General features: G+C 49.3%; 1 protein-coding gene across 8 annotated transcripts in view; it reads right to left on the reverse strand.

Annotated features, from left to right (window-relative positions):
* The window catches only part of LOC144729454 (forkhead box protein P1-like), a 198892-nt gene that overhangs the window by 60021 nt on the left and 111516 nt on the right, over positions 1–27355 (reverse strand). The window contains exon 1 of one of the 8 annotated variants that reach the window (XM_078609759.1): positions 5490–5841. The exons of the other annotated variants lie outside the window; for them this stretch is intronic. Within the exon in view, the coding sequence (XP_078465885.1) occupies positions 5490–5657 (168 nt within the window). The 5' untranslated portion in view covers positions 5658–5841. Of the gene's footprint in view, positions 1–5489; positions 5842–27355 lie in introns of those variants that run through there. 8 annotated transcript variants of the gene reach the window in all.

The following is a 27355-nucleotide window of genomic DNA, read 5'->3' on the forward strand; positions in this document are numbered from 1 at the left end:
GCTGTGGTTAGCGGAGTTTGATGCCCGCTTTGGATGGGTGTCAGCCTTCTCGGCTGGGGCTGTGTCCAACTGCGTATGTACCATCATTGCGATGAGTCAATGGGTCAGAGCAGAACTTGGTGCCACTCACTCACAGCAGTTGCCCTGACATTCGATGCAGGCTACATGCGGTACCTTAGTCGATGTATGTGTGGAGCAGTGATTAGCACACCGCACGACGAACCCAGCGATCTGGGTTCTATAACCATCCACGGCTAACCATCACCGACACTGTTATCAGAACTTATCCTGGGCTTTTCCCCTAGATTGACTAAGCCTTAAACGAGTGCTCAATTGTGTGGGTGTATACATCATCACGAGCACCGGGAAGACAACGACGCGCCAGGCCTGGTAGAGTACGGCATTGGTACCGTGACTACCCATCTCGTTGTCAACGTTGGCCCCAATGGGAGATCGATGACACAGAGTCTGCTGGGTTTTACGCGCGTGCGTTTGCGCGAGCAGGCGCGCGTGCACATGCACACTCTCTGTGCCCACGCGCGGACCTCCACGTGCAAGCTGGCTGGCTGGCTGGGCGCGCAACATGTGTCACGCATGCAGAGAGACACGCTTGCACCGGTGTTAGTCACGCACACGTGCAGACGCGCACTAAACCAAACGGAAATGTGGAGGAAAGAACTGGAGGACCCGGAGAGAATTTGAACAGGGTCGGGAACGGGCCCACGACCTCTTGCATACCAGGCGACGGTGTTAACATCTCGTCACCGTGATGTGTATCCTCTTGTACGCGTGCATGCGTAAGTAAACACTTGTGCACACCCACACTCCCTAAGAAGGCCGAGACGGCGCTTCAAGGGGGCGTGTGACGTGGCCAGCATCATGCCCGGCCGCCTTTGTCTTCCCAGCGCTGACGTTCACACGCTGCACCAGGTACGCACGTGAGGTTGTGTCGATGTAGCGGAGAACCAGCACCGCTTCAGACATCACTTGTCACGGCTAACACATTGATGGCTAACGTTAGACACGGCCGGGGGTGGAACCCAGGTGTGGCCCTCTTAATAGCGCAGCGCACAAACCACGACACCTCCGCTTGGGGTTGGCTCTTCCAGGATCTTCCTCCGGCTGAGATAACCGACAATTCTTTCCGGAGCATTAAAAGTACCAGTTTTTGTTATTTCCGTAATAACACACCACTCATTTATGAGCAGTTCTCCCATCGCCCACTATTGTGAGAGATTCTACTTTGCACAGTAAGTTTTGGGTCTTTTATAAACCTCAGCGGGGGCAACCCTAGCCACTGCTCTCCTTACACAAAGACAAAGATCCCCCCTATAGCCTTAACAGACTGTAGGGGCAAGTGCTGTGAGCGAGTAGCACCTATGAAGGCCGGCACCACGCACGAGGGGGTGGGTGGCCAGCACCACGCCCGACAACCGCTGTCATCCCAGTGGCGATGTTTACGCACCACGCCAAGTACTCATTTGCGGCTGAGTCAACATAGGGGAGGCCCAAGACCGGTTCAGATAATCGTCACTGGTGTTGGCCGTGAGCGGGAATCGAACTCGGGTCGCCGGCTTCGTAGCGCTCTCCTTACACCCGTTGCAAACAAAACTCACAAGTCAGAGACTTTGTGGGGTCTGGTATCACCAGTGGCTTGAGCATCTGCTGAAAAAGTTAATCAGCAGCAACTCATTACTTTGAATTATTAACAGACCATACATAATGCAGTAGCGACCCGCTTATTAATTCACCAGAACATGTATTAGCGCTTAATAAAACATCAAGAGAGGAGACAGCAAGTCCCTAATTAAAAACAGTCAGTGGTAAACACCCACTTAACGCGACACCGCGACACCCCCCCACCCCCCGTGTATGGCAAACCAATTAATTAGCCGCTGAGATTGTTTCCAATTTGCAAGGTGATGACCTCTCGAACGTTTCTCGGTTCTCGGCGGAACGTCTGAAAGAGAACGCTCCATCATCTGCGCTGTGCGGCTTGTGTGCAGCTCAAATCCAACAGGCCCTGCTGGGACAAGTGCTGTTAGCGAGTAGCACCTATGAAGGCCCGCACGGCACACGAGGGGGTGGGTGGACAGTACCACGCACGGCCGCCTTTGTCTCCCTAGTGGCGATGGCTTTTTACACATGGCACTGCGTACTCAATTGAGGCTGAGTCGACCTCGGGGAGGCACAGGACCAGTTCAGTTAATCGTCACTGGTGTTGGCCGTGAGCGGAAATCGAACTCGGGTCGCCGGCTTCGTATCTCAGCGTAACAACCGCTACACTACCACTCCCCACGTAAATTATAACAACCATCGCAACACATGCATGGATTTGTGCCCGTAATAATTGACTCATTACAATTGATGCAAATGTTATGGGCCATGGCGGTGCTGTAGCTAGCACCAATCGCTATGAACTCGGTTGACTTGAGTACCACCAAAGCAAGCTGCACTGACCAGCGCAGTGAAGTATGATTTCAAGAACTCTCATGACCGACAGTGTTTCCCCCACGCACTGTCGGTCGTGACAGTTCTTACCCACCCCCGGGAGGGTGGCCATCATCCAGCAGTGGATGGAGAAAGAGCTGTAAATCATAATTAAGTTTTACTACTACTACTACCACATGCAAATGTTACGTGAAAGCTAACGGAGCCGCTGAGGCAGAACAAACAAGATGGACAACACAAGCGAGACAATCCATTAACTGGCGGCAGGGTGAGAAGTGTTATGGTTACACGCCAGGCGGACGAGTTTACAAACCCGCAAAAAGGTTTACTGAAAATTCCCGTGCCACAAGGTGGGTGGTCAAACCCACACTCCACTACCACTTGGCATGCAGCTTCCAACAAAACAAATAACACGTAGGTCTGCGTGCTGAACCTCTCTCGCGACGTACGGAGTCAATCGGGCCAATCGGGAGGTTGCGGATACGTACACAACAAGACACGAGCATCTATCTGTCTAATGCGTGCGCTTGGGACAAGAATACGCTGCCATGCTTATGGGGACGAGGATCATTACCAGCGCCGTCACAGCCACAGAGAGCCAAGAGACGCGTGTTGGCTCCACCGGCTCTCGGCACAGCGGTGGCACCATCTCAGCGGCACGCCGTGCGGACGGGAAATCGCGACAGGAACACCGGCACCCGAAGTCGCGCTACTCCGGGTTGTCAAGTTACAAGCTGGAATTGATGCGGACAAGCAAATGAATCTTCTTGGTTCTTTCGGTAAAGTCACGTAGAAGGGAAGTAATAAAATAATCAAAATAAAACATAATAAAACAATTCTCACGACGTTTCGGCTACAACGCAAGCAGCCGTCTTCACCTGACCGGCTACAACGCTGCTTGCGTTGTAGCCGAAACGTCGTGAGAATTTTTTATTATGTTTTCTTTTTATTATTTTATTGTTTCCCTTCTACGTGACTTTACCGAAAGAACCAAGAAGAAGAATCCCTGCAGTCACGAAAGCTTTAAATCGAAAAGCAAATGAATCTTTCGTGACATCAACGGCAGGATGACGACGACGACGCTAATGTTGATTCAAACAAACATCGTAGATCAGCCATCTGCCAAATGATGCCTGCCCATAAGGCCTTTGGTGGCTGATGGGATGTCTAGAAAAAATAAACCTTTCGTTTGTCACGTCGAGGGACAGACATGTAAAGCAGGCGTACTGTCAGCTTACATATTTTGTTGTCTGTCAATACGGGCCTCTAGTGAGCAAACTAAACGCAACTATGACACAGTTTTACCCACTCTCGAGGTCAGGTCATGCCCTCTCCAACATCACTCCATGTTGAACAATGTTACAATAATATTATTATTAATAACGCTTAGCCTTTTTGTCACTGCACTGGTGGATGAAGGCCCCCAAAGCCTCCCGCCACACACACCGTGCTTGCTTGGCAAGGCCTTCGAGGTTGTTTGATCATGGGGAGGTGGTGGGGGGGGGGGGTTTGGTTTGACCATATTTCACCACAAACCACGCTGCTCAATGCAGATTTAGTTAAGAGTTGGCCTCGGACCGCCAATGACGTTAGCCGTGGCTGGGAACCGAACTTACGTTGACACAACAGAAGACGCTAGCCCAGGGGTCGGCAACCTACGGCTCCGGAGCCGCATGCGGCTCTTTACGGGCTGCTTCTTGACAATATGTACGTATGTACAGTATGTACTCAGATGCATTGCGGCTCTGGAAATACTGAATTTTGTACCGAATTGGAAAGAAATGGCTCTTCTTGTTATTTTGGTTGCCGACCCCTGCACTAGACGATGTGCCACTGCTCCAAATGAAGAATTTGAACATCATGCAAACACATCTTTGTGTTTGCATTCGCATATCAAAAATGCACGTTTATGCACAAACATAACACATTTGCACACGAACGGATTTGCATCATCCACAAACATAACAAATGTTAACCCGGTAAAAAAAATCTGCACGTTCCCGCACAAGCAGAACGTGCCCTGAGAATGATAGATTAATGGCGCTCTATACATTTACATTATTACATGCACGTTAACGCACACGCATGTTCGCGCGCAAGCCTATTTGTAAACGCACGGCCGAAATGCCCAGCAGCCGCACCCTCTATCCTCTGTAGCAAATGCCGCAGGTTTAGATTAAAGGTGCATTAAGCTGCGTGTGTGTTTGTTTTAGATGCTTGGCGGTGTTGTGCAATAGACCGAGATGCGTGCACGGTCGTCGTCCGCGTGACGAAGAGTCGCGACAACTTCCGACGGTCACGCCGAACCTGAAAAACGTCCCCGACGCTTAGAAACTTTTTTCTTCCCCCCCCTGCTTAAGGTCGTTGGAATCGATTAAAAGTTTATTTACAGAAAGTTTCCGTCTCGTCCAAAATGATCACTTCGGGGAAATATCTTGTTTTCTTTTTTTAATTTCTACCTTATTTATTTATTTCGCAATCAGTTGCATTTCGTGCGAACGTGGAAGCTTACTCATTGAGTCAGATAACGACCAAAACGTGTGGTCAGAGGCGAGACCTTTTCCATCCTTTTCTTTATAACTTACACTATCTCGCTCTCTCTGTCTTGCTCCCTCTCTTCACGTGCAATCAAACCGTCCGTCTGCGTGTCTCTCAAAATAACTGTTGCTACGCTACCGCTGGCGCACGCACGCACAATAACTCTGGCACGATGCTGCTGCCCACGATCGCGGTATTACGCATCGAGCAAAAATTCCCCGCAGTCGCTGCCTGATGTCACCGTTTCCACCGACCTCAGCCGAGGAAGGCAGCTCCGTTGGCCACGTAACATCGCACTCACGTGGCGCGCGCCGTGGTGTAACGCTTAGCACGCTCGTGGACTTGCAATCCAGAGCTCGATTCCATCTCCCGGGCGCAGCAGTTGAAACAATCGCCGAGCGTCTCGATCTCGGCAGCGCAAATCGGGCAACGCAACGGCTGTCCGACCGGAGTGCGTCGCGCGCGGGTGGCGGGGGGGGTCACACGCGAGTGGCTCCTACCTCCTCCGAGACGTCTGGCGAACACGTGGAGGAGCTTCTCCCGAGCTCGCTCCTAGCGAGGGCCCTTCCGCCGCTGAGCCGTGGTGGAGACCAACAAGCATTTGCAGGGCTGCGCCTCCGCCAGCACACCTTTTGCATTCGCATACAGCCACGGCGACGCGCCTCCATCCGCGCATGCGGTACAACAAACAAAGTTGGGCATTTTACGGCAGCAAAATGAATGTCAAAAAAAAAAAATCTCTTACGCCCGGCCCACCCCGCGCCCAGGAAACACACCTCCAGTCAACACAATCAATCTCCATATATCTTGCCGCATTGTGAAGAAACTTATTCACGCCCTTCAGACTTGACGCCAATACGCAAACAATCGCAGCGCCCACAGAGCGCCTGACCCCCCTCCCGCCTGCCGCCTGGACCCTCAAGCAGCCACGGACCAGCACCCTGCCCCCATACCCCCCTCCTCCTCCTCACATTGACCTTGACCACGCGAACGTAAGAAGCGGATCTCAAACATGAACTTTAGATGATGACGAATGCCGTGCACCCAGTGACTTTTTTTTACTTTAAAAGAAAGGAAATATTTTTTTATTAACTTTTACACAATGAGAGGTTCAATGCAAATGCTCTACTGTAATAACAATATTAACGCGACGTATTTGCTTGGCGTTGTTTGCACAAAAAAAGGTTTCGGCGTCTGCGCCACATACGCAGCCTGTGCTATAAACACAAAAAGGTGAGGACAAAATGCTTTTGAGAACGAGTGGCGTGGTGTGGGAGGGAGGGGAGCGGTGGCGCTGTGGTCAGCGCGCTGCGCTATGAACCTGGCGTTACGGGTCCCACTCCTGGCTACGCGGCTCATATCAGTGGCGAGTGATATCTCTACCGGTCCGAGGGGGCCGCGCTGACTTACGCCGTGAACTACCATCAAACAACCCCTCATACGTGCACGGCTTGGGGAGGCCTTCATCCAGCAGTGGATTGGCAAAGGGCCGTGTAAAAGTGTTCTTTAGCCCCGTAGTTTTGCTAATTCTGAGTGACACCGAATGGGAAGATTGGGAGTTGAAATCACCCTTTAGGGTCGACTCAGCCCACCGGCGGTCAACAAAAATTTGTTCCACATTTTGGGAATCAACATTTTTCCATGCTCAGCCCTGCCAGAGAGACGTGGTAACCGTCTCGCTCAATCACTGCTCACGTGCGCGTTGTGATAGCAATTTGCCAATAATCGCCAGTGCAAGTGCATGTTGGATACAGCAGCCAAATGTATACCCTGTACAAACGGAAGGAGGGAACTAACGTATAAATCTGTGCCGATGTTTGATCGTTATCCCCCTCGTATGAATGGCCTTTCTCCGGCTACTGCAACTTCCTCCTGAGTGCAAATATATCGCAAACATCCAAAGCAGGAACCATCTGGAAGTAATTTTTGTTAGCGAGGGCGTTATCCCCGTATACAAAACAGCATTTATTTATTTTTTATTATTCTACGATTCGTCGGTGACAGCCAATTTGCAAGTCAAATGAGCCAGCGAAACAATGTTTGTTTGTACACCCGGTGCTTTTGAATAGATTGCGAAATCAAACAGTGTAACTGCCAAAGGAACGAGCAGAGGGTGTTGTTTGCATGCCCGTTCAGGAGCAGCCAGAGGTTCCTGTAAAGTGCTCGGCAGAATCCAGTTGTCTAGCAACCCTAAATTAATTGACCCCCTCCTAACATTGTTGTTTCCTTTGCATGTTCATTTCTGCTTTATAGAAAGGTTGCTACATTTTTGTTTTACTTTTAGAGACTTAAATGGGGGTCACAAGACATCGGGACCACCCTGTCGGTGGAGGCCCTCCTGATCCACCATCTACAGTCGGGCTGTGTGTGGCGAGGTTCGGGAAAAATGACCCCCTTTGGTATGTATGTTGAACTTCTTTTGTACCATACGTAGCCAGCCCTGATAATGAATCGGAGGTGCAGGGGAAGGACAACAAACTAAACGCAAAAATCAGTTTTCAATCTAGATGATTCAAAAGTGCAGAGCTCAAGTCGCTTCCCAATATCGCCAGGAAGAGCATTCCAGACGGCCGAAGAAGCGCATCTGAAAGCGCGCGATGCGGTGACCGTCTTTGTTCGACGGTTAGCCAAAAGCCGCCGCTGCGAAGATGACCGGAGTTTGCGCGATGATGGTTCATACTCCTTGACGTGATCAGCGAGGTATCGTGGTTCATTTGTGGCGAGCAAATTAATACATCGCCCCCCCGCCCCCCAGCGTCCTCCTTGTGGGGCTGACCCCGTGTGAGCAACGTTTACCAGCGCACGCTGGGCGAGAATGACCGCTGGGTGTGCACGCCCGCCTCATTAGCGCGATTAGCAACTCGAGTTCGCCTGTTCGTAAATTTCCAGGGGGGGGGGGAATTTTTTTCTTTCTTTCAACAATCAGGAAGTTTGTACGCATTTGGGAGAACAATTTGGCCGCCGCTTATTTATGTGCAAAGTGACATTTGCGTTCCGTGCTAAATAAACAACCGCTTGCAGGCGTGTGCCATGGGAGATTTCAGGGCACAATTGAAGTTTGAAACCACGTTTGTGTTATTTCTTTGCAAGTTGAGATCGACTTTACATATTGCCATCAGTCAATGGCAAAGTGGCTTGCTATGTAAACTAGGGGGCGCTGCGGTGGCGAGATGTTTACTACCTCACATGGTACACAGGAGGTCGTGGGTTCGATCCTGACTGACACCTGTTTCCATGTTCTCCCCATAGTATCGTGGATTTTTCCCCTCCACATTTAGAATCAACGTGCATTTAGAGTATTTGGCTACTATAAACTTCCACGTGATGAGCTCGGTGGGCCTTACCTGGCAAAATATAAATAATTTAGTTTCGTTTTAACAAGACAGAAATATGGATCAAATTAGGTATCTCTCTATTCAAATTTACGTTTGGGTGGTGCTGTTCATCTCTGTTGATGGCCTTAAGGCTGGAGGGGAAATTCCTCATTCCTATGGTGGGAACCAGTCTAACCGTGGGATAATCTTGACTTAAAGCTTTCGTGACTGCAGGAATTCATATTCTTTGGGTCTTTCGGTAAAGTCACGTAGATAGGTTCAAAGAAAACAACAAAAAACTACGACGTTTCGATCGCAACACAAGCGGTCGTCGACCTATCTACGTGACTTAACCGAAAGACCCAAAGAATACGTGGAATAACCGTTGTTAACTTATAACTAGGTTGAACTCCAAGTGTTTGCGGTATGCGTATGCATCACGAAATAAGGAATGCAAAATTACCGAACTTTTTGACAGCAGGGCCTGTAACAATCTGGCCCCCCCAAGTAAATGAATGTCGCAATTTCCAGACCAGATTACCCAACCGTGTGCCACCAAAAACAAATCACAAACACTGCAAACGAATCTCAAGCACGAACCGATGCAATTTTCCCGCGAGCAACCGATTTGATCAACGCCTCGATGCACTTTTACCCCTCTACTACAAAGTGCAGACAAAGATCCCCCATATAGCTTTCAACAGACGTTTGCGGAGAGCATTGTTAGCAATTACCCATGTAGCATATACTAAGATTAAGATCCCCGTGGGGAGAACCTTTAAAGGTCAAAACGGTGCGCTGATCCAAGTACCACACCCGTCCGCCTTGGTATCACCCCCTACCCCCCCGGTACTGATATTCACACATCATCAAAGGCACACGTTTAAGGCCGAGTCGACCTAGGGGAGGGCCAACACTGGTTTCACTCGCCACACCGATACTAGCCGTAGCCGGAAATCGAACTCATGTGTTTGTGTTTCTAGTAGCAGCAGCGTCGTACGGGGCCGTACATAAAGCACATTCACACACACTCATACAACATGCACACAGCCACAAGGAATGCAAACTGGGGCAAGAAAGCGAGTTCATAAAACCACACCCTGTATGAGTGGAGATTGTTTAACAAACACAGGCGAGCCTGTATAAATAATGCACTCTGTCAAGCTTTTAAAGCTGCCCCGTGAGCTCCGTGTTTACGCTCAAGTTAAGTCATGTTTTTGCATCTCAGACGAAGCTTCCCTCCCAGCCCCTATACTCTCCATCCCTCTATCACCCCCATCCGCACCACCACGACCACGGCCAACACCCTCCCCCCTTCCGTCACCCCATCCGCACCACCACCAACAACAACCGCCATTCGCCACTAAGTGACGGTGGCGTCACCACGGCGCCTGTGCCAGGCCAGGTGCACTTTGAGGCCATGTGAAGTGTCGAATGCCCGCTGGCAGGAGGTCACGGGACAGACCCAGGTGCAATGGGTTGGCTGACTGAGATGACCAGCAGATACAGCACCTGCGCCCCCTGCCACCGCCACCAACACCCTCCCTGCCTGTCACCTCCAACCACACCACGACAAGCAGCCCCACCCTCCGTCAACCCAATCTATACCACCACCACTACCCACGCTGATCTCCCTCCCTGTCACCCCATCCACACCACCACAACCACCACCGACTCTCCACCCCACCCCCAGCTAAAGCCACCCTCACATCGCCTATTAATATTTTCCCGGCGTCAGGTTTTACAAGCCCCCTTTCATCGAGTTTTGCCCTTTAGAAAACAAATACGCCTACACATTAAATACAATTTAAAACCATAATAAACAATATCGGCCACGTTCTATCCACTGCCAAATGGAAGGGCCTCGCCCATGTCTCAGCCACTCCTCATGGTCCCGTAATGCCGCAATCCACCCCGCTCCCCAACCGCGATAAGTTTCACTGCTCCATCTCCACCGCTGGACCTGCGCTCTCGGGCGCGACCCCGACCCTGGCTGTCACTCAGTGGCCAGCCTCGTCCATCGGTCATCGTCGCATAGAGCGACTGTGTGTCCCGCTCAGGTCTCCGTGCCTTGTTTTTTTATGTCATTTGCATTTCTTAAATTTGTAAAAAAAAAATATTACGAAAATGTACGTCCCTATGTTAATCCAAATGAGTTTGTATGACCGTTCTTCTCCAAGCAGCACAGATTCAGATATCACTCAACACTGATCCCAGCCATGGCCAGGAATCAAACTCGGGCATCCAGAAACCAAGTGCATTGCTTGAACCACTGCTGTCTCCGCAACACAAGTGCACTACACAAAGCAGTCCAATATGCGGAGGTGATTGTGACCGACCGGTGCGAATTCCAACATTGTTCTAGAAGGATTGCAAGAAGCGGTGTCGCGGCGTAGCATCAGGTGACGACACTATTGTGAGCACGCAGACACTGACCGTTGATACGTGACGGAGATCATGTGAAAGTCCCCGCAACATCTGAATTTGTCCTCACAAATCCGAAAATCTAATATAAAAACAAATCTGAACTCGTCTCCTGTTCACAGATATTTGTTTACTCGGATTTTGTATCCATTGAGGGATCTCAGCTCTTGTGTTTTGCTCAGGACAACCTCGTGGAAAATGCATTTTCTCAATGTGTCGTCAGCTGGCTATAAATAAGTGAAAGAAATCATTCATTGCAATCCATTAAAAAGCGTCTATAATTACAATGTGGCTCCATTTATAGAGGCCTGACTAAAATAATGAATCAAAGATAAAACAACATTTTATTGAAAGCTTCAAACGCGTCTCCCACAAATCCCGCAAAGCTTCTTAAACATCTTCACCCTCTCGTCCGTAAGATATCGAGCCATCGCTTCGTAACATTCAATCGCGTGTTGGGAAGAAAGTGCGTCATTAGCATCAGTTAGAAGATCATTAGAATCATTGAGGTACTATTGATAAATGGACCGCCGGGTATAAAAGGTGCAGAATTCCGATTTTATCACTTGCAACACACGAGTGATCTTCTTCTGATTCAAACAGATACTGGAAGGGGGGCTGCTATTTGTGAAGTCCTTCACAACACATCCCATTAGAAACCATACCAGGGCACAAGGAGATCTCCCCTCGGGGCCCCGAAAGAAATTTCAAACATCCCCGTCGGCTTGCCAGGGACACCTTGAAACAACACAAGCAACGGTGTGAAATCGCGGTGCTCTGAAGGTCGAGAAGTTTGCTCGTCGGCCCCAAGTCCACACGCCTACCAATGGAAAGACGGACGAATACATATAATAAGGTAAAATGAAAACTGTTTGTTGAAATCGTGCCCTGCTCACTCTGCTCCGCAGGAACGGTGCCCGAAATTCTCACTTACCTCTGCGAGGTGTGACGGACACATCGACGCGTTGAGTCTCGCACTATTGATATGCACGATGTCACATCTTACATCTCAAGGAGTGAGCAACACGCAATAGAAATGGCACGGTAAAAAAAATGAACTAAAGAGCCAATTCTCAAATTGAACCGTCACCCTGAATTGTGACAATCTGTTGCAGCACGGCACAATTCAACGGGTGGCTGTATTTTCCACCCAACCTTTGATTCTGTGCAAACCTTTTCACGAGACTACAGAACTTATTGGCTATGAGTTTAATGATGCAATGACTTTTCAATCAAATATAAATGCCTATGCTCACGATGCGCATCAAATCGTGTGTGTGTATATATTCGATGTTTGCTTGTGTTATTCATACATGATTTAATCGGCTTGTGTAACCCCTGCAGTTACGATGTAAAAACAAGACTCTTTATTCGTGGAATAATGAGACGTTCCTGAAATGAAGACAGACCCAAAAACGTGTGCCGTGACAGTAAAGTTTTAAAGATCTGGTCACACACACGGCCTCCCGGTTACTCATCTTTTAAAATACAGGGGCGGAAAGTTCATCTTATAATCTGGAGAATAAAGTATACATGTGTATAAAAATATATCAAAGGCACGTAAAAAATCTAGATAAACGGTGCCGGTTCAAGTTGCATGGGCCGATGCGGTGTGCGGTAATGTTTACATCCGAATTCGTACGAATTCAATTCAAACTCAAAGTTACACGTTTTCAAATCACGGCTGCAAGTTGACAAAGACGGTCACACGGGGGGGGTGGGGGGTGGTGGGGGGGATGGTTCGCTGTCTGGGTGGAATAACGGTGTCTGGTTGGTGGTGGCTGGTTCAGCAATGCAGCGGAATGCGGACAGAGGAGGGTGGGGGGGGGGGCTGCGAGGTGGGGGGGGCAGGCAGGAGGGGGGGGTCAGGTGGTGGCGGCTGTGGGGGGGAGGTGAGGGAGGTGGAGGCGGGGGGGTATGGAGTTGGGGGGGGGGGTGTGGAGGTGGGGTGGGGGAGGTTGGGGGTGTGGAGGTGGGGGGGGAGGTGTGGAGACGGGGGGGTTGAGGTGGGGGGATGGAGGCAGGGGGGGCAGGGGGGGTGTGGAGGTGGGGGGGTGGAGGGGGTGTGGAGGGGGGTGGAGGCGGGGGTGGAGGTGGGGGGTGGAGGTGGGGGGGAGGCAGGGGGGGGTGGTGTCACTCCTGGCCGCATTTCAGGGAGTCCTTCATAGCGGGCCGCATGGGGTGCTAGCAGCGGGTGGTAATTAGGAGACGAGACGGCACCGGCAAACGCTCATTAAGCCCTCGTTATACGGCTGCCCTTAAAATAACGAAGCCGTGCCAAATCTAACGGGGGGGGGGGGGGGCGTGGGAGATTGGGCAGCGAATATAGAATGGGGTTTGGGGGGTGGGTAGAGGTGGGGGGGAAAGTGGAGGAGGGTGGGGGGGCGAGGTGGGGGGGGGGGTCATGAGGTTGAGGGGTCATGAGGAGGGGGGGGGGGAGAGTCGAGGTGATACCGGGTTGAGGTCGCAGTGAAGGAAGTCCGTTCAAATGTGGGTAAAAGAAAGAAATAAAAAAACACCTTTTGGCAAATGAAATTATAAAGACAAAATGTGCAGCCCTAGTAGTGAATCAGCTCAGGGCACAGTTGGTGGAAGGGCCTCTACTGGAGGAGGCTGTAGAGGGCCCCTCTCAGTCGAGTACAACAGATGATCAGTGGCTTGCTGTGCTGATGTCATGTAGCTGTGCAGTCACAAATCCTTTATTCTCTCAATGTTACGCCCAATTACCATTCTGGTGTTCCCTCGAATGGAGATTTGGGCAATTAGTGTGGCAAATAGTCACTGCCCCCAAATAAATTAATTACCCCAAATTACTCTAATTAAATTTCTCCAAGCCCTCTTGTTCCAATGCAAATGTAATTAGTGCCACTTGAAGTGCTTAATGCCTCTTATCCAAGGCATTTGGACTTAAACTACCCCACTCTTGCGCGCGCACGGACGTAAGTACGCCTGGTCGTGTTTACTTCTACTTTGAAAGAGCAAAATATTCAACACGACGAGAGGCAAGCTCGCACAAATTCAATTACCCTGCCAGAAACAAAGAGTCCGCGATGGCAATTACGCAGCACGTGCACACGCGAACGCCCGCAAAACAAAATGCATCAACTCTGACAGCATGGGGGGGGGGGTGTGGGGGGGGGAAGAAAAACAAAAGTGAAATGAAAATCGGCGAGAGACACAACATCGTGTGACCTAACGGTGCTGCAAGCCAACAACGTGTGCGGCCACGTGCCCCCCCTCCCCGCCCACCTCGTCGAGCCAACCGCAGCAGACCAAGCGGCCAAGGAGCTTTTGCGACGTAAGCAATGCACGTTGAACTTTTTCTTTCGCACCGTACGTAGCCAACCGCGCTGATCGGAGGTGCCGGGGGGGGGCGGAGGCAAGCAAGAAACTCAACGCAAAAAGGCAGTTCTCAAGAAATGCGTTTTCAATCTAGACGATTTCAAGTGCGGAGCTCCCGGCGGCTTCCTAATATCGGAGGGAAGGCGTTCCAGACGGCCGCAGAAGCGCGTCTGAAAGCACGCGGAGCGGTGACCGCCGTCTTGGTTAGTGCACCAAGTCACAAACCCAGCGACCCAGCGTTCGATTGCCACCTTTGACAAAGCGGCAATCGAAGTACGTAACATGTATTTATAACGAATAGACTGAAACAAACATCGATATAAGCCTGGGATTTGAGTTAGTCAAGGAGATGGCTTGAACAGCAATCGATTCTCGAATCGATCTGCGTTGAGCTTTAAGCGTTACCACCTTGTACGGGGATTTATCTGGGTATGTACGTAACTTCTTTAGTACCGTACATAGCCAGCCGTGCTAATCGAGAGGTGCGAGGTGGGGGGATAACAAAAAAGACATTCGAAGCCACGGCAACAGAATTGGCCAAACGTCTCAAAGTCGGACCATTCCCTGAGACGTATGAGACTCGGCGAAGCTTTCCTACGTGTAGACAACTGGCGTCATCGTACATCAGCTGAATAATGAGACCAGCAAAGGAACGCCACCGACTGGGCGTCACAGTGCCGAGCACGCCCTGCGTCAGAGGTCGCAACCGGGTACCCGATACCCGTACCCTACCCGATACCCGGCTACCCGTACCCGGCCAGGTACGGGTACGGGTACCCATTTGCGACCCTGGTGCGGCCGGGTACGGGTAAGGAATCAAACCCCGTTTGCGACCTCTGCCTTGTGTCCACTGCTATGTCATGGAACCTTTTTTGTTCCAGTACAGAGACTCCTCTACTTACGAACATTCGACTTACGAACTTTCAGAGATACGAACAAACCTGTCCCGATGTCCAGTTGCCTGTTCGGACCGAGAGTCGTAAGTTCAACTGCCGCGCAATAGATGGCGGTGGTGGCATCTACATCTGAAGAACGTGAAGAACCAGTGGCATCTGCATCTACAGGAGATTTTACAACTTTTCAAGCCATTCTCCATGGTTAGTGTACACGCCGTACAACATGTTTGGAATCGACAGGAGCAAAGCTGGACTTACGAACAGACCTCTGGAACCAAACTATAAAGAAGGCCGTCTCTGGTGTAGGCCAATCAGCTTCAACATACAATGCATATACTATCAGAGCACGTTTGCACGTTCACCACAAAGTACTGTGTGTGGTTAATGCAGACTCGATGCCTTGAAAAAGGTTCATATTTGGTGTTTGAACATTATAAGAATTGGGTACACCTTATTCTTGTTTTTCACACCACCCTGCTGTCAGTTGTTGTACCCCGTAGCCGCCGACGTCTCTCTCGCGTTCTCTCTCATCTCACTCCCTCGATCTCTCTCCCTCTCCCGCTCTCCCTCTCCCGCTCTCCCGCGGCAATCATTGGCATCATCGGCATCATCGGTCTCGGGTTAACGACACCCGAGGAGGCTGGCCGTTGCGTTCAATAGGCAGCAAACAGCACTTGTCTTGGCAAACAACGCTCACTTCCTGTGGCTGCTAGAGAACGGAGTAGATAATGATTAATCAACAGTCGCTGGAACCCATGAATGCTTGTCTCGCGAGGGGGTTTGATGAAAAAAAACAACACAAAGGTTTTCCGTTGAGTGTCGCAGACTGCCGAGACGAGCTTCGGCTATGCCAGTGAGAACCTGCTAAGGCAGCAGTTGACGGCAACACCACGCAGCGCTGCCAGTGTGACGGGCTGCCCCGAGATGCTGACGCACCACAACGGGCAATCATTTTATGCCGAGTCGACTTAGGAGAGGCCGAAGCCAGACTGTGCTGCCAAGACGTCCATGGAGACAAAGATCTGCCGTGTAGCCTCTGAACAGAGCCCCAAGCGGCGGTATGGTAGCACCACGGTCGGTCGTCAGCGCCGGTCTCAATCACCCGAGTTGACCTCGGCGAGGCCAGCCAGGAATCAAATTGAGGTCGTGATGATGTTCAGAGCGCAGTGCGCTAACCACTGCGCCACCGCTCTCAATGACAATCACACACGTAGCCGCACTCTGTAAGTTGGGGGTGCCCTACCAGTGAAGCGTTTCAAGTGGTTTTCGGACGAGTGAAGCTTGGCCCCCACTCCACTGGAGATGAATTATATTAAACCAACGCAACTAACGGCTGGTGACTTGAGTACTGAGTCTACTCTTCGTGTGACGCGGCGAACCGGTGAAGGTTCTGTCGCCTGCAGAAAAAACGACTCTCAAAATCACCGCGATTTTTGTCCAAAACATCACTGGCGCCTCTTAGCCGCACCGCTGCGTGTTGGAGGGGGACGTGGGGGACAGCGACAGTGGCCGCGGCCCACCAAACACGGTCCGTTAAAAACGACCGCCACGCACCCCGCGGACAACCCACGGGTTCGCGCGCGCGCGCACGCCAAGCCCGTCGCGAACGAGGCCACAACCCATACCTGCACACGCCCGCTAAGGGTAAACACGCGCGTACACAACGCAGGTGCACACGCGAGCGAACGAGCGCGCGCGCGTGTCCCCGTTCCCGCGTTTGGCCATTCCGGTTTGCCGCATATTTCGACTTGGACGGCACGACTCATCCGCTCCGTGCGGCTCCGGCGAGCAACCCCTACCCTGGGGGTGCACGATGAATGAAGCTTTCAGGCAAAGGAATGCCCAATTCGGGCACCCGCATTCTCACAAATCCCATTCTCAGAAGTTTGGAAGAGACGTGGCTGAAGCGGGTTTTTTTTCTCCACCCTTTGGGGGGTTTCTTTTTATTGTTACAGCTTTAAGTATAGTTATTGTTGTTGTTATTATTATGAGGTAGTTATCATAGGGGCAGAACTTGAGTTGTTTGGGAAGGCTATCTGTTGTGGAATCGTCAAGTGAAATTCTGGCCAGGGTCGCAAACAGCCCCATCATCACCATCATCTGTCAGGGGTTGATAAAATTACGACCCCTACAAAGGCTGCACCAACTGATGAAAATTCGGCTCGAAATGAATTTTCAAATGGAATTGTCACGTTCAAGACACTTGCTTCAAATCGTGCGTGCAAGAATCGATTATCGCTGTGACTTGCTGCACAGTGAATGCTCATCATGGGCCCATATTGAATTTCGGCTCGCGCGGCGAACAAAGCCGTACAAACGGGGAGAGAACCTACGGGAAGCAGGACAAACGATGAGGTAAGACCGAGAGAAAGCTGCGACCGTAAATTGTGACAATTCATCTGACTGCCAGGGAGAGGGAGTCCAGCGTGAAGTCACGGGTGGTCGTCCTCTCGAAAAAACTGTCCCCTGACATGGTAACAGGGAATGTCCACGCACTGGTGGCCTAAATTCCCCAACGAAGATAACCACTGGTCAAAGCTTGCTGGAGCATGGGGTCATGTTATAGCGGGCGTCAAGGACATCGGGCCATGATCAGTAGACGGTTAGGTGCAACTATTTCCCTTTATTGGAGCACGCACAATAAGACAAACCGATTTTGTTTGATGTGCTTTTCATGAACGTGTATCTAGGTTACGTATCTAGGTTACGTGAGTAAGCATGATAAACGACAGACGCAGTTTGGTATTTGCGAACATTTACAGTCGATGTGCAGTGCAAATTTCCTTGATAAAAAAAATGCTTTCTCTCCATAACTTGCCCGTGAATGGAATGAATGCCAACATACAAATTATAAACCACCACCATCCCAACAGCTATTTACATTGTTTTTTTGACGCAGTCTGTTGGAATTATTTAATGCACAGATGTCAGAAACTGACCTGCTGCCTTATCTGCACCCATCGCCCCAACACGACAGAAAAAAAAATCTATATCAAGTGCCATTAAACAAGAAAGAAAAATCATACTTGCGCATGGATTATTCAGGTTTTATCAACATGCATTTGTTTTTGTTTCTCCACGATCGGGGCAGCCCTTTGATGAATGTCAGGTGTTCAATCGGGTAAGTCCCGAATACCTATAAAACATTACACTAAAGTTTTGTCCATATTTTCCATATCAGACTATATGTACGAGGGATAATGTGCTACTCCTCCCCCCCCGCTGCCCCCCCAAGACAGACGGACAAAGCAAATGCGCGGAAACGTTCAACCCTCTTTGGCAGTCATTAAAAAAGAGAAAGCAGAGTGTCCCTCCTTACAATTGATTCCAGGTTCTCGTAATAAAAAAAGCGTTAAAGAAACGAGTTCACCACGAGCCGCGGCGTTACTTTGAGCACAAGTCCAAGTCGCGAACGGCGCTTTTATTAGTTTTCTGTTTCTATCTCAACCCCCCCCCCCCCCCCGGGAGAAAAAAAACAACTCTCGCTGCCACGAGCGTTTAACCAACGGGCGCGTGTACGACCCGTCGACTTGTACAGACGCCCGTGCTGTGTTGCACACTAATTAGGCGCGCCTAAGCGTACCCGACCAGTTTTCGCGTATGCTAATCCGTCGTGAAGCGCGGACAGTGAATGATGTATGAATACGATGCACGCCGGGTCAGTTCAGGGCAGCAGTGTCAGGAAAGCCGAGCCCTGGCCCGCGGCCACGATGAAGTTAAACCGCCACGAGGAGCAACACGGGAGGAGCAGTCGCGCGCACCTTCTCTCGCGTCAACGCCTTCTCGGCGGCCGCCGCAAAAAGTTTAGATCGGCCGATCTACAGCGATGTTTCCATCGAACCGCTCTTTCTCTAAAGGTGGCGTAAAGTAAAATAAAGGTTGAGCGACGTGGCTAACGATGGCTCAGGGGTTCTTAAGTGCAGCGAGATAATGGACTCACTTACTAATAGCTGCATAATAAAAAAAATAAATGAAGACCGCCACATTATATTTGGTGTCGCAACTTTATCTGGCTAAATTCCAGCTCTGAGAATGAAAATGTCTGTGCGTCACAACCCATCATGCGACAGAAATTACTCTCGTGCCTGGGAAAGCGCCTCACTCTACCGCGTGTACCAGAGGGCACTCGAAGAGGTCTCAGAAGTAGCCGTGTAATATCCGCTTCTGTGGGCCATTCTCTATCACGATGGGATGAACTGTTCGTGAGAGATCCGAGTGGCCACTTCATCTCGTGACATGATAGCACATTCGGAGATAATTTGGGAGACAATTAGTCAAATATGTTTGTATATTTGATGTGTGACCTAACATGAAGACTAGGTTTAGTTTTTTGTTGGCTTGAAGATGGAGAGTTCCAATGTTGAGATGCAATTTGGATGATGGTCATCTCCTTTTGCAATAGTGAGCTGGTTACTTACTAACGGAGTGAGGTATCTACTCCAAAGGTCAACTGCTAGTGACCTCTCCATTTGAGTGGTACAACGCACACCAATCGGTGCCCATTTCACCCACCCCAGAGAGATGATGGGATGACCTGAGCCAAGATTTGGATTCACGAACTCCCAATTGGAAGCAGAGCTATTTCCTAACCATGCTTTTTCATTGCAATGGCACACCAGAATAAATAAACATTTCCAGTGTTCCCACGTTCGCGACATTGGCTCATGAACCCCGCCATAGAAACATGGAATTTCCATATCTGCCTCGAGTTGTTCGATTGCATTAATGCAACTGAAAGTAATCAATGCAAAGGGATCTTTTCAATGCAATTCTGTGCCATTCAAATTTGATAATCTCCAATTGCAAATACTCATTAGCAGAGTTAGCCAAACATCCAAATATAGGACCACAGAGCTTGGTGAACTCTTGAAAAAGGTTCGGACTGCGTTCCTGCCCTGAGTGCGAACACTCTACGAGATAAAAAAATATATATTTCACGTGGTTTCGAGACATAATCTGCATTAACGACGCTGCATAAAAAAAGCATTAGATTTATTTGCATTGAAATATAAACTCGACTTTTCGATTTAAAGCTTTCGTGACTGCAGGGATTCATATTCTTGGTTCTTTCGGTAAAGTCACGTATAAGGGAAATAATAACGTTAAGAAAAAACCGCCACTTTTTTCAAATTTTCTTGCCGTGGTTTTCACACCTGATGATGATTGCTTGTGTTGCAATCTTTTTTTATTTCCCTTCTACGTGACTTTACCGAGAGAATCAACAATATAAACTAAACTGTAAACTTGTTTTCATATTTTACCAGGTAAGGCCCACTGAGCTATACAGTATCGATCTTTCTCAAGAAGCGACCTGGCCACAAATGATAGCTTATCACATGGAGATGTATAGCAGCCAAATACTCTAAAAGCGTGACGTTGATTCTAAATGGGCAGAGAAAAACCGGAGGACCTGGAGTAAAATCCACACGACCACGGGGAGAACATTCAAACTCAAAATATATAGCAGGCGTCAGGTTCGGGATCAAACTGACGAACTCCTGTATACCAGGCGAGGTAGTTAACATCTCACCACCGCGGCGACCCATGTAACACAGGCACACGCACAGGATACTGGGCACTTGATGGAATGACAGTGAAAATAACCTGGAAGCCCGTATGCATCTAGAATAAAGAGATTGCTTTTCAATTTAAAGCTTTCGTGACTGCAGGGATTCATCTTCTTGGTTCTTTCGGTAAAGTCACGTAGAAGGGAAATAATAAAATAATAAAAATAAAACATAATAAAATAATTCTCACGACGTTTCGGCCACAACGCAAGCAGCCGTCCATAAATATGCTAAATTCCTCTTGATATGCAAATTCTTTTGTCAAGGCGCTCTTCTCCCTCCAACCCAGCTTAAATGTGCGCTGCCAAGCCTGTTGGTGTTTTATTCAGACGCTGTCTCCACGACAGACCTGGTCTTCACCTGAGGACGGCTGCTTGCGTTGTGGCCGAAACGTCGTGAGAATTATTTTATTATGTTTTATTTCTATTATTTTATTATTTCCCTTCTACGTGACTTTCCCGAAAGAACCAAGAATAAAAAAAAAGAGATTGCCGTAGGGTGCAATGAGGACGAGGAGGCTGTGATAGGTGGGACATGTGCAGATTGTGAGGAGGCAAGTTTCCAAGACATGCTTTGGAGTGACATCTAGAAGTCAAGACACCCAAGGCAAGGCCTAAAGTCCCATGGTGGTGGCGGCGAGAAGCAATGTAATGATAGCGCTTTGAGTGCTGGATTTACACCAGAAAGGCTCTGCACGTGTGTGTAGAGAAAATAAAATCGACTTCACTTGAGAGGGCCTTGCAGGTCGGGGTGTTGTTGACTTCACAACAACCACAGGAACGGGCGAGACAAAGGCACGGGGGCGATGGCGACGCGTGGTGGAATTCAATGGCACCGGCTGTGGAGACATCTTGACCATTATAAAAAGTGCAAACTTACATTTTTAAAAAACCCCTCTAACCACAGGGATCAACGGAGGTGAACCTGTATCTCGCCAAACTCGGAGGACTCTGCTCCACCAGGAACACAACCGCACGCGGCTGTGACCCTGAAGAGCCATCGCGAAGTCTGCGCAGCTGGCACAAAGAGCTCTCACAAATGAAATCGTTCCTCTGCCTGTGCACAGAAATATACAAAAACTCTGAACATTATCCAATAAACATATAACCTACAGCCTTTTATAAATACCACTGCTGTCGATGCATATATATATGCATGTTGAACTTCTTTCGCACTGCACGTGGCTAACTTTACTAATCGGAGGTACGGGGGAAGGACAACAAACTAAACACAAAAAGCAGTTCTAAAGAAATGAGTTTCCAATCGAGTGAATAGCTCCAGTGGCTCCTTAATATCGGAAGGAAGAGCGTTCCAGACGGCCGCAGAAGCGCATCTGAAAGTCGATAAAGGCCTTCCCACACCTCTTCAGTAATGATAAATTACTATCAAATTTAAACAACAGTATAGTACTCCAATTGCTATACACAATGCATCTTAACGATGTCTGTAACACCAACAATGTTACAATTCATGGCTGATCTGTGTCACAACAAAAAAATGGCCAGATCACAATGTGGCCTCGGCCAAAAATGTTATTATGAAGCAACAGTGTCTGTAGGAAGCATAACAATAATGGTTTACGATGATGACTACATCCCTGTGCGAATTCTGTTGCGGAAGGCCTCTCCCATGGGAGTTATTTGACCATACTTCACCACGCTGGTCAGTGCGGGTTGATGAGGATGGGGGGAGGCTAAGACCGGTTGCAGCTATAACTCGCCACTAATGCTAGCTGTGGCCGGGAATCGAACTAGAGCTGGCGTATCGATAGCGTAGCATGCTAAACCATAAATATAATCCCGTGTCGTTCGGTCGTGCACAAAGTTGCCAGGCACTTAAAAGAAAAAGAGTTTGTCTTTCAAGACGCACTGGTGGCACAGCAACAATAACACGGCGTGTGTTATGGTTTACGCAAGCGATAAACATCAGAGGGAATGCACCGCGGACATCAATAAGCCCCGCGAACGCGCTGCAGTGGAAAGGCCGGCTGTCCGCAATCGCATTTTATTTTGACGTTTTAATTTTTTTCATTTTTTAACGCCCCGGCTTTTTTGTTTCCCCGACGTGCTCGCGCGCATTTTCACCGTACGCAAGCGAGGCGAACGCCAACGCCACGGCACGCCTCGACAGCACACGAGCGGCGCGCCCACCACAACGCCTCGCGGCTACAGCCGGCTCCCCAAAACAAGCCGGAGCATTCTCCGCGAACACCCTTAATGAGCACCACAAAGACTTCTGCCATCGCCGCCGCCACCATCATCGTGTGTATGTTAAACTTCTTTCGCACTGTACGTAGTCAATCGCGCTAATCGGAGGTGCAGGGGAAAAACAACAAACTAAACACAAAAATCAGTTGAGAAAAAATCAGTTTTAAATCGAAATGATTTAACGTGTACAGCTCCAGTGGCTGTCTAATATCGGAAAGGAAGTGCGTTCCAGACGGCCACTAAAGCGCACGTGGTAACAGTGTGTGCAGTCAAGGAGTGGTAGCGAGTGTAGAAGAGGAGGAGGTGGTAGTGGTGGTGATGCGAAGGGTGGCAAACGGTAAAGGCGGTGGTAACGCGAGTCGCAAGTGGCAACGCTCACGGTATCGGGGAAAGCAAGGGATCGGTCTGCACGGACAGCATGCCTCCACATCGTCGTCGTCATCGTCGTCGTCATCAGCGTTTGTTATTTATACCTCGCCTGCCATGCGGCACGGCTCGAGGCGCCGGATCGGGTTGAGGCAAAAGGTAAAGGGGCAGCCCTGCAACGGCTCGCTCACCACGCCACCACTGTCGGAAGGGGCCTCAACGAGAGGGCAGCTCTAGACGGCCACCTCCCTCTCGGGCAGTGGATCTTCTTAACCTGGGGTGCACCCTGCACCCCCTGGGGGTGCGAGATGCCCTTGCTGGGGGTGCGAGCCATGGGCAGATTTTTTTTAGAAGGTAAATCATCAAAAAGACAAATCAAGCACGGGCACAACTACTTTGTTTCATCAAACCTCTACGTATTTATTAACATTATACACTTTTTTATGGTTGAGAATCAATGGGGAACTAGGCTGCAGTAAAGGTTAAGAACCACTTCTCTAGAGGGTATCTTTGGCCTACTATTCCATGCTGGCAAGATGTTTTAGAAGAGATGGCAGTACCCACAGCTAACCCCACCACACGCAAGGCGAGTTGGGGGGGGGGGCACGGGGTGGGGGGGGATTTAAGAAGCTTGCAACACACAGAGGATAGTTGAGATAATTACTCTGTAAGGAAGTGATTGCAGACCAAATTCGAAAGGCAAAAACAATCGTCTAGACAGCACGCACAGCCAACGAGAATAAACAAAACTGAAAAGCTCAACTGTGCTTAAAACTTATCTCGCTTTGTCCACTTCATTTATGAGCTATTCATAAGCTATGTGCAAAATAATGAGCCTTTAAGTTAGGCCGTCGCAGTTTTGGCCGAGAGAAATTCCGCTCGGTACGCGCAGCGAAGCATTCAATGGCAGGAAACAATCGGGGAGGGACACTTCGGCAATTGTCCTTCAATGTTTCCCCGGCATGGGTACACACCTGGCCTGCCTCTTGTGAATGATGCCACAGGTTGTCTTGGTACCAGGGGCGCCCAAAGCTTCACGCGTTCAGAGCATTTGGCCACTTTAAATTCCACACGGTGGTAAGCCACTTCGCTGAGCTATCATTTGCGGCCAGGTCGCTTCTGAAAAAGAGCTATACAGCTCGGTGGGCCTTACCTGGTAGAATAACAACAAAAAATTCAATTTTTTGTTTCATAGTTTAAGTTCCTGGAGGCACGGTACGAGAGGCCCAGGCAGGAGAGGCACGTGCAGAACCCTTACTCATTCACCGACATAAAACAGGCCCGTTGTGCCTCTACCCCCCCCCTCCCTCTTTTGTGTGAGGCTACCCACCTCTGGGTGAACCTGTGCGTATGTTGAACTTCTTTCGCACCGTACATAGCCAACCATGCTAATCGGAGGTGCGGGGGAAGGACAACAACCCGAAACACAAAAAACAGTTTTGAAGAAATTCGTTTTCAATCTAGATTTAAAAGAGTATAGATCCAGTGGCTTCCTAATATCAGACCTGCCTGCCACTCCTCTCTGTGACGGATGTAAGAGTGCCCTGGATGAAATCCCAGTTCGTGGCAATACATTTCTGGATTAAATTCCACTCTGGGACTCTAAGCCGACAGACAGACGTGACAGAACACAAAGGTGTACTCACAAACAGCATGAAGACACAACTCCCCATCCTGTCTTGCATGCATGTCATGTGACCACCAGATTACATGCACATGTGACCACCGGATTGCATGTCATGTGACCACGAGATTGCATGTCATGTGACCACCAGATTGCATGTCATGTGACCACTGGATTGCATGTACAATGCTCTCAAGCCTGGCTCTCAGACGTGACCTAGAACCCCCTGTTTGAATAAACAGGTTAATAGATTTTCAGTAGCCTTTTCAAAATCATACAAAAAGCCAGAACCAAAATCACAACAAAAGACTGCAAACTGCGCTTGTACATAAAACATTAAATCCGAGACAAAACCTGCAAAATTTCCCCACCTCAAAAAAACCAAAACTCAATAGGGTATTACAAAATAACTCAAGTAATCCTTGCGGCTGAAATGTGTGCGGTCGTAAAATATTGCATTTTCAAAAGTAGCCATAAAAGTTCCGTATTATTTCACAAACTACAGGCACACACACACACAACGCTGACACAATGGCAGCAAAGTATGAACCAGAAAAAAAAATTGCGCGATTGGATTTTTGAGACGCCTTAAACCACAGACTGACACGGGACACTGGGGCGGATGTGAGCAGGGAAGGAGGAGGGGAGGGGTGGCCTGGTTGCGGGTTCAAGGACTCTCCAATCTTGCCCAATGATTGGCCCTTCTTGTCACCACTGCACAGAAAACCATTAGCAGCGCCGCCAATACACGCAAACACTCACAGCGGAACGATCCATAATCCATATCACTTTGCATGATGGTCTTCCACCTCATGGCATCCGGCAAATCGGCCAGGATTGTACATAAAACATTATATCGAAGACAAAACCTGCAAAATTTCCCCACCTCAAAAAAAACAACTAAATAGGGTATTACAAACCGCTGTGCTGGACGGCTGAAGAGCATGCTTCTAAATTCCTCCGCTGCGTGCCAACTGTCATACACAGGGTTTGGCCAATCCATGTTCATATCCGATGGCCCTCCCAAGCGTTAAACAATAACTGCGTCCACACCACAATGACTGTGACCAAATCAGTTGCAATGCACCTGACTGATCACAGAATCTAAGCTGGGTGGAGCCTCAGTAGAACTCGCACGATTAAGATTGACCTCCGTGCACAACACAGGTGTCATAGACTGCTGTGGCTGATTCGTGGTGGGCAGCAGATGGCGATGTAGCAAGATCCGTCATTGTATGATGCTTCAATGCTCCCAGCTATACGCTCTTCAACTTCACACAACGGCACTGACCGGTACAGTCAAAAAACCCCCACGACCCCGCAATGGCATGCGGAAACCCTCATCCAGCAGTGGATTGACAAAGAGCTGTACATGTTTGTATAAGTACATTACATTTAGAAACGTTTACATCCAGCCAATCTCCAATCAGATTTGCAGATTCCATACCCGATGAATGTGCTTTTGAAATGAGGCTTGACTGCCTGATCGTTAGGTTAATTAAATATACGCTTTATACGTCAGCATGGGTTTAGACTCGTGAGTTTATACACGATAAACTGTGCTTTCTTCATTGTGTATTTCTATTTGGCCTCTTTACCCTGCACCAGTTTAAGGCATGATCCATCCACTGCTGAATAAACGCTGTTTTAAGGCGAGCTGCAACCAAATGATGACATAACGAAGCAGACGGGAATTGGGGGGGTTGCGGCGCGTTCAGAAAAGAAAAAAAACACTGAGCCCAACAATTAAATAAACGCAACATTTTAACTCACCCCCAACAAAACCGTTCCAAACGGCTCCCGCCTGGTTACACGTATCGACCGTGAAGTGGACGGGTAGGAACCTTCCTGCGGCTGATGGTGAGCAAGAGGTGGGATGCGGTGACCGACGCCTTTGTTCGATGTCTCGCCAAAAGCCACTGCTGCGAGGATGACAGGAGTTAGCGTGATGATGGTTCATTGTTCTTGGCGAGAGGCACAGCTCCCGTGAACTGTGGCAGCACGCGGGGCAGCTTGGACGAAGAGCTGTGAATTATCAGTTGATGACACAAACCACGACGTCATCGCACGCTTGCTCACAATTGCACAATCGACGCGGAATGGCAAACCAACGTAACGGTTTCCTGTCCTTCCCCTCTAAGCTCTAGCTATCGCCACCGTCTCCTGCCCACGCATCTTAGAATTGTGGCCGAATCAGCCTTCGAAGAACTGTAGAAACAACAAACACAAACACTTGTCTCCGAATTATATCTCTTTCCAATTCGGGGCAAAACGGCGGCGAAGGACCGCTCGCCTCACACTTTCCACAATCACAGGAAACTTCACCGGAAATGTGGTTTTGGTGAAACGTTATTCAGCTTCAAATTCACATGCAGGGGTTTTTTGTTGTTGCTGTTGTTGTGTTTTTTTTGTGTGCAAAATTTGAGTGTCACCCCGTTAAACCAGCTTTCTGCACTAATTGAATTGCAATTTCAATTTCGGTAACCTGAAACGGATTAATGTTCATCGTCATCATCATCAGCCATGATCTATCCACATCGCCACCCTTCATGGTTTTGCCACACTGGCAAACGTAATGGCCTCTAGTGGCTGGGGGGGATGTCACATGAATTAATTGCATACAATG

This window comes from Lampetra planeri, chromosome 32, assembly GCF_965212315.1.
Source record: "Lampetra planeri chromosome 32, kcLamPlan1.2.h2, whole genome shotgun sequence".
Classification (NCBI taxonomy): Eukaryota; Metazoa; Chordata; class Hyperoartia; order Petromyzontiformes; family Petromyzontidae; genus Lampetra; species Lampetra planeri.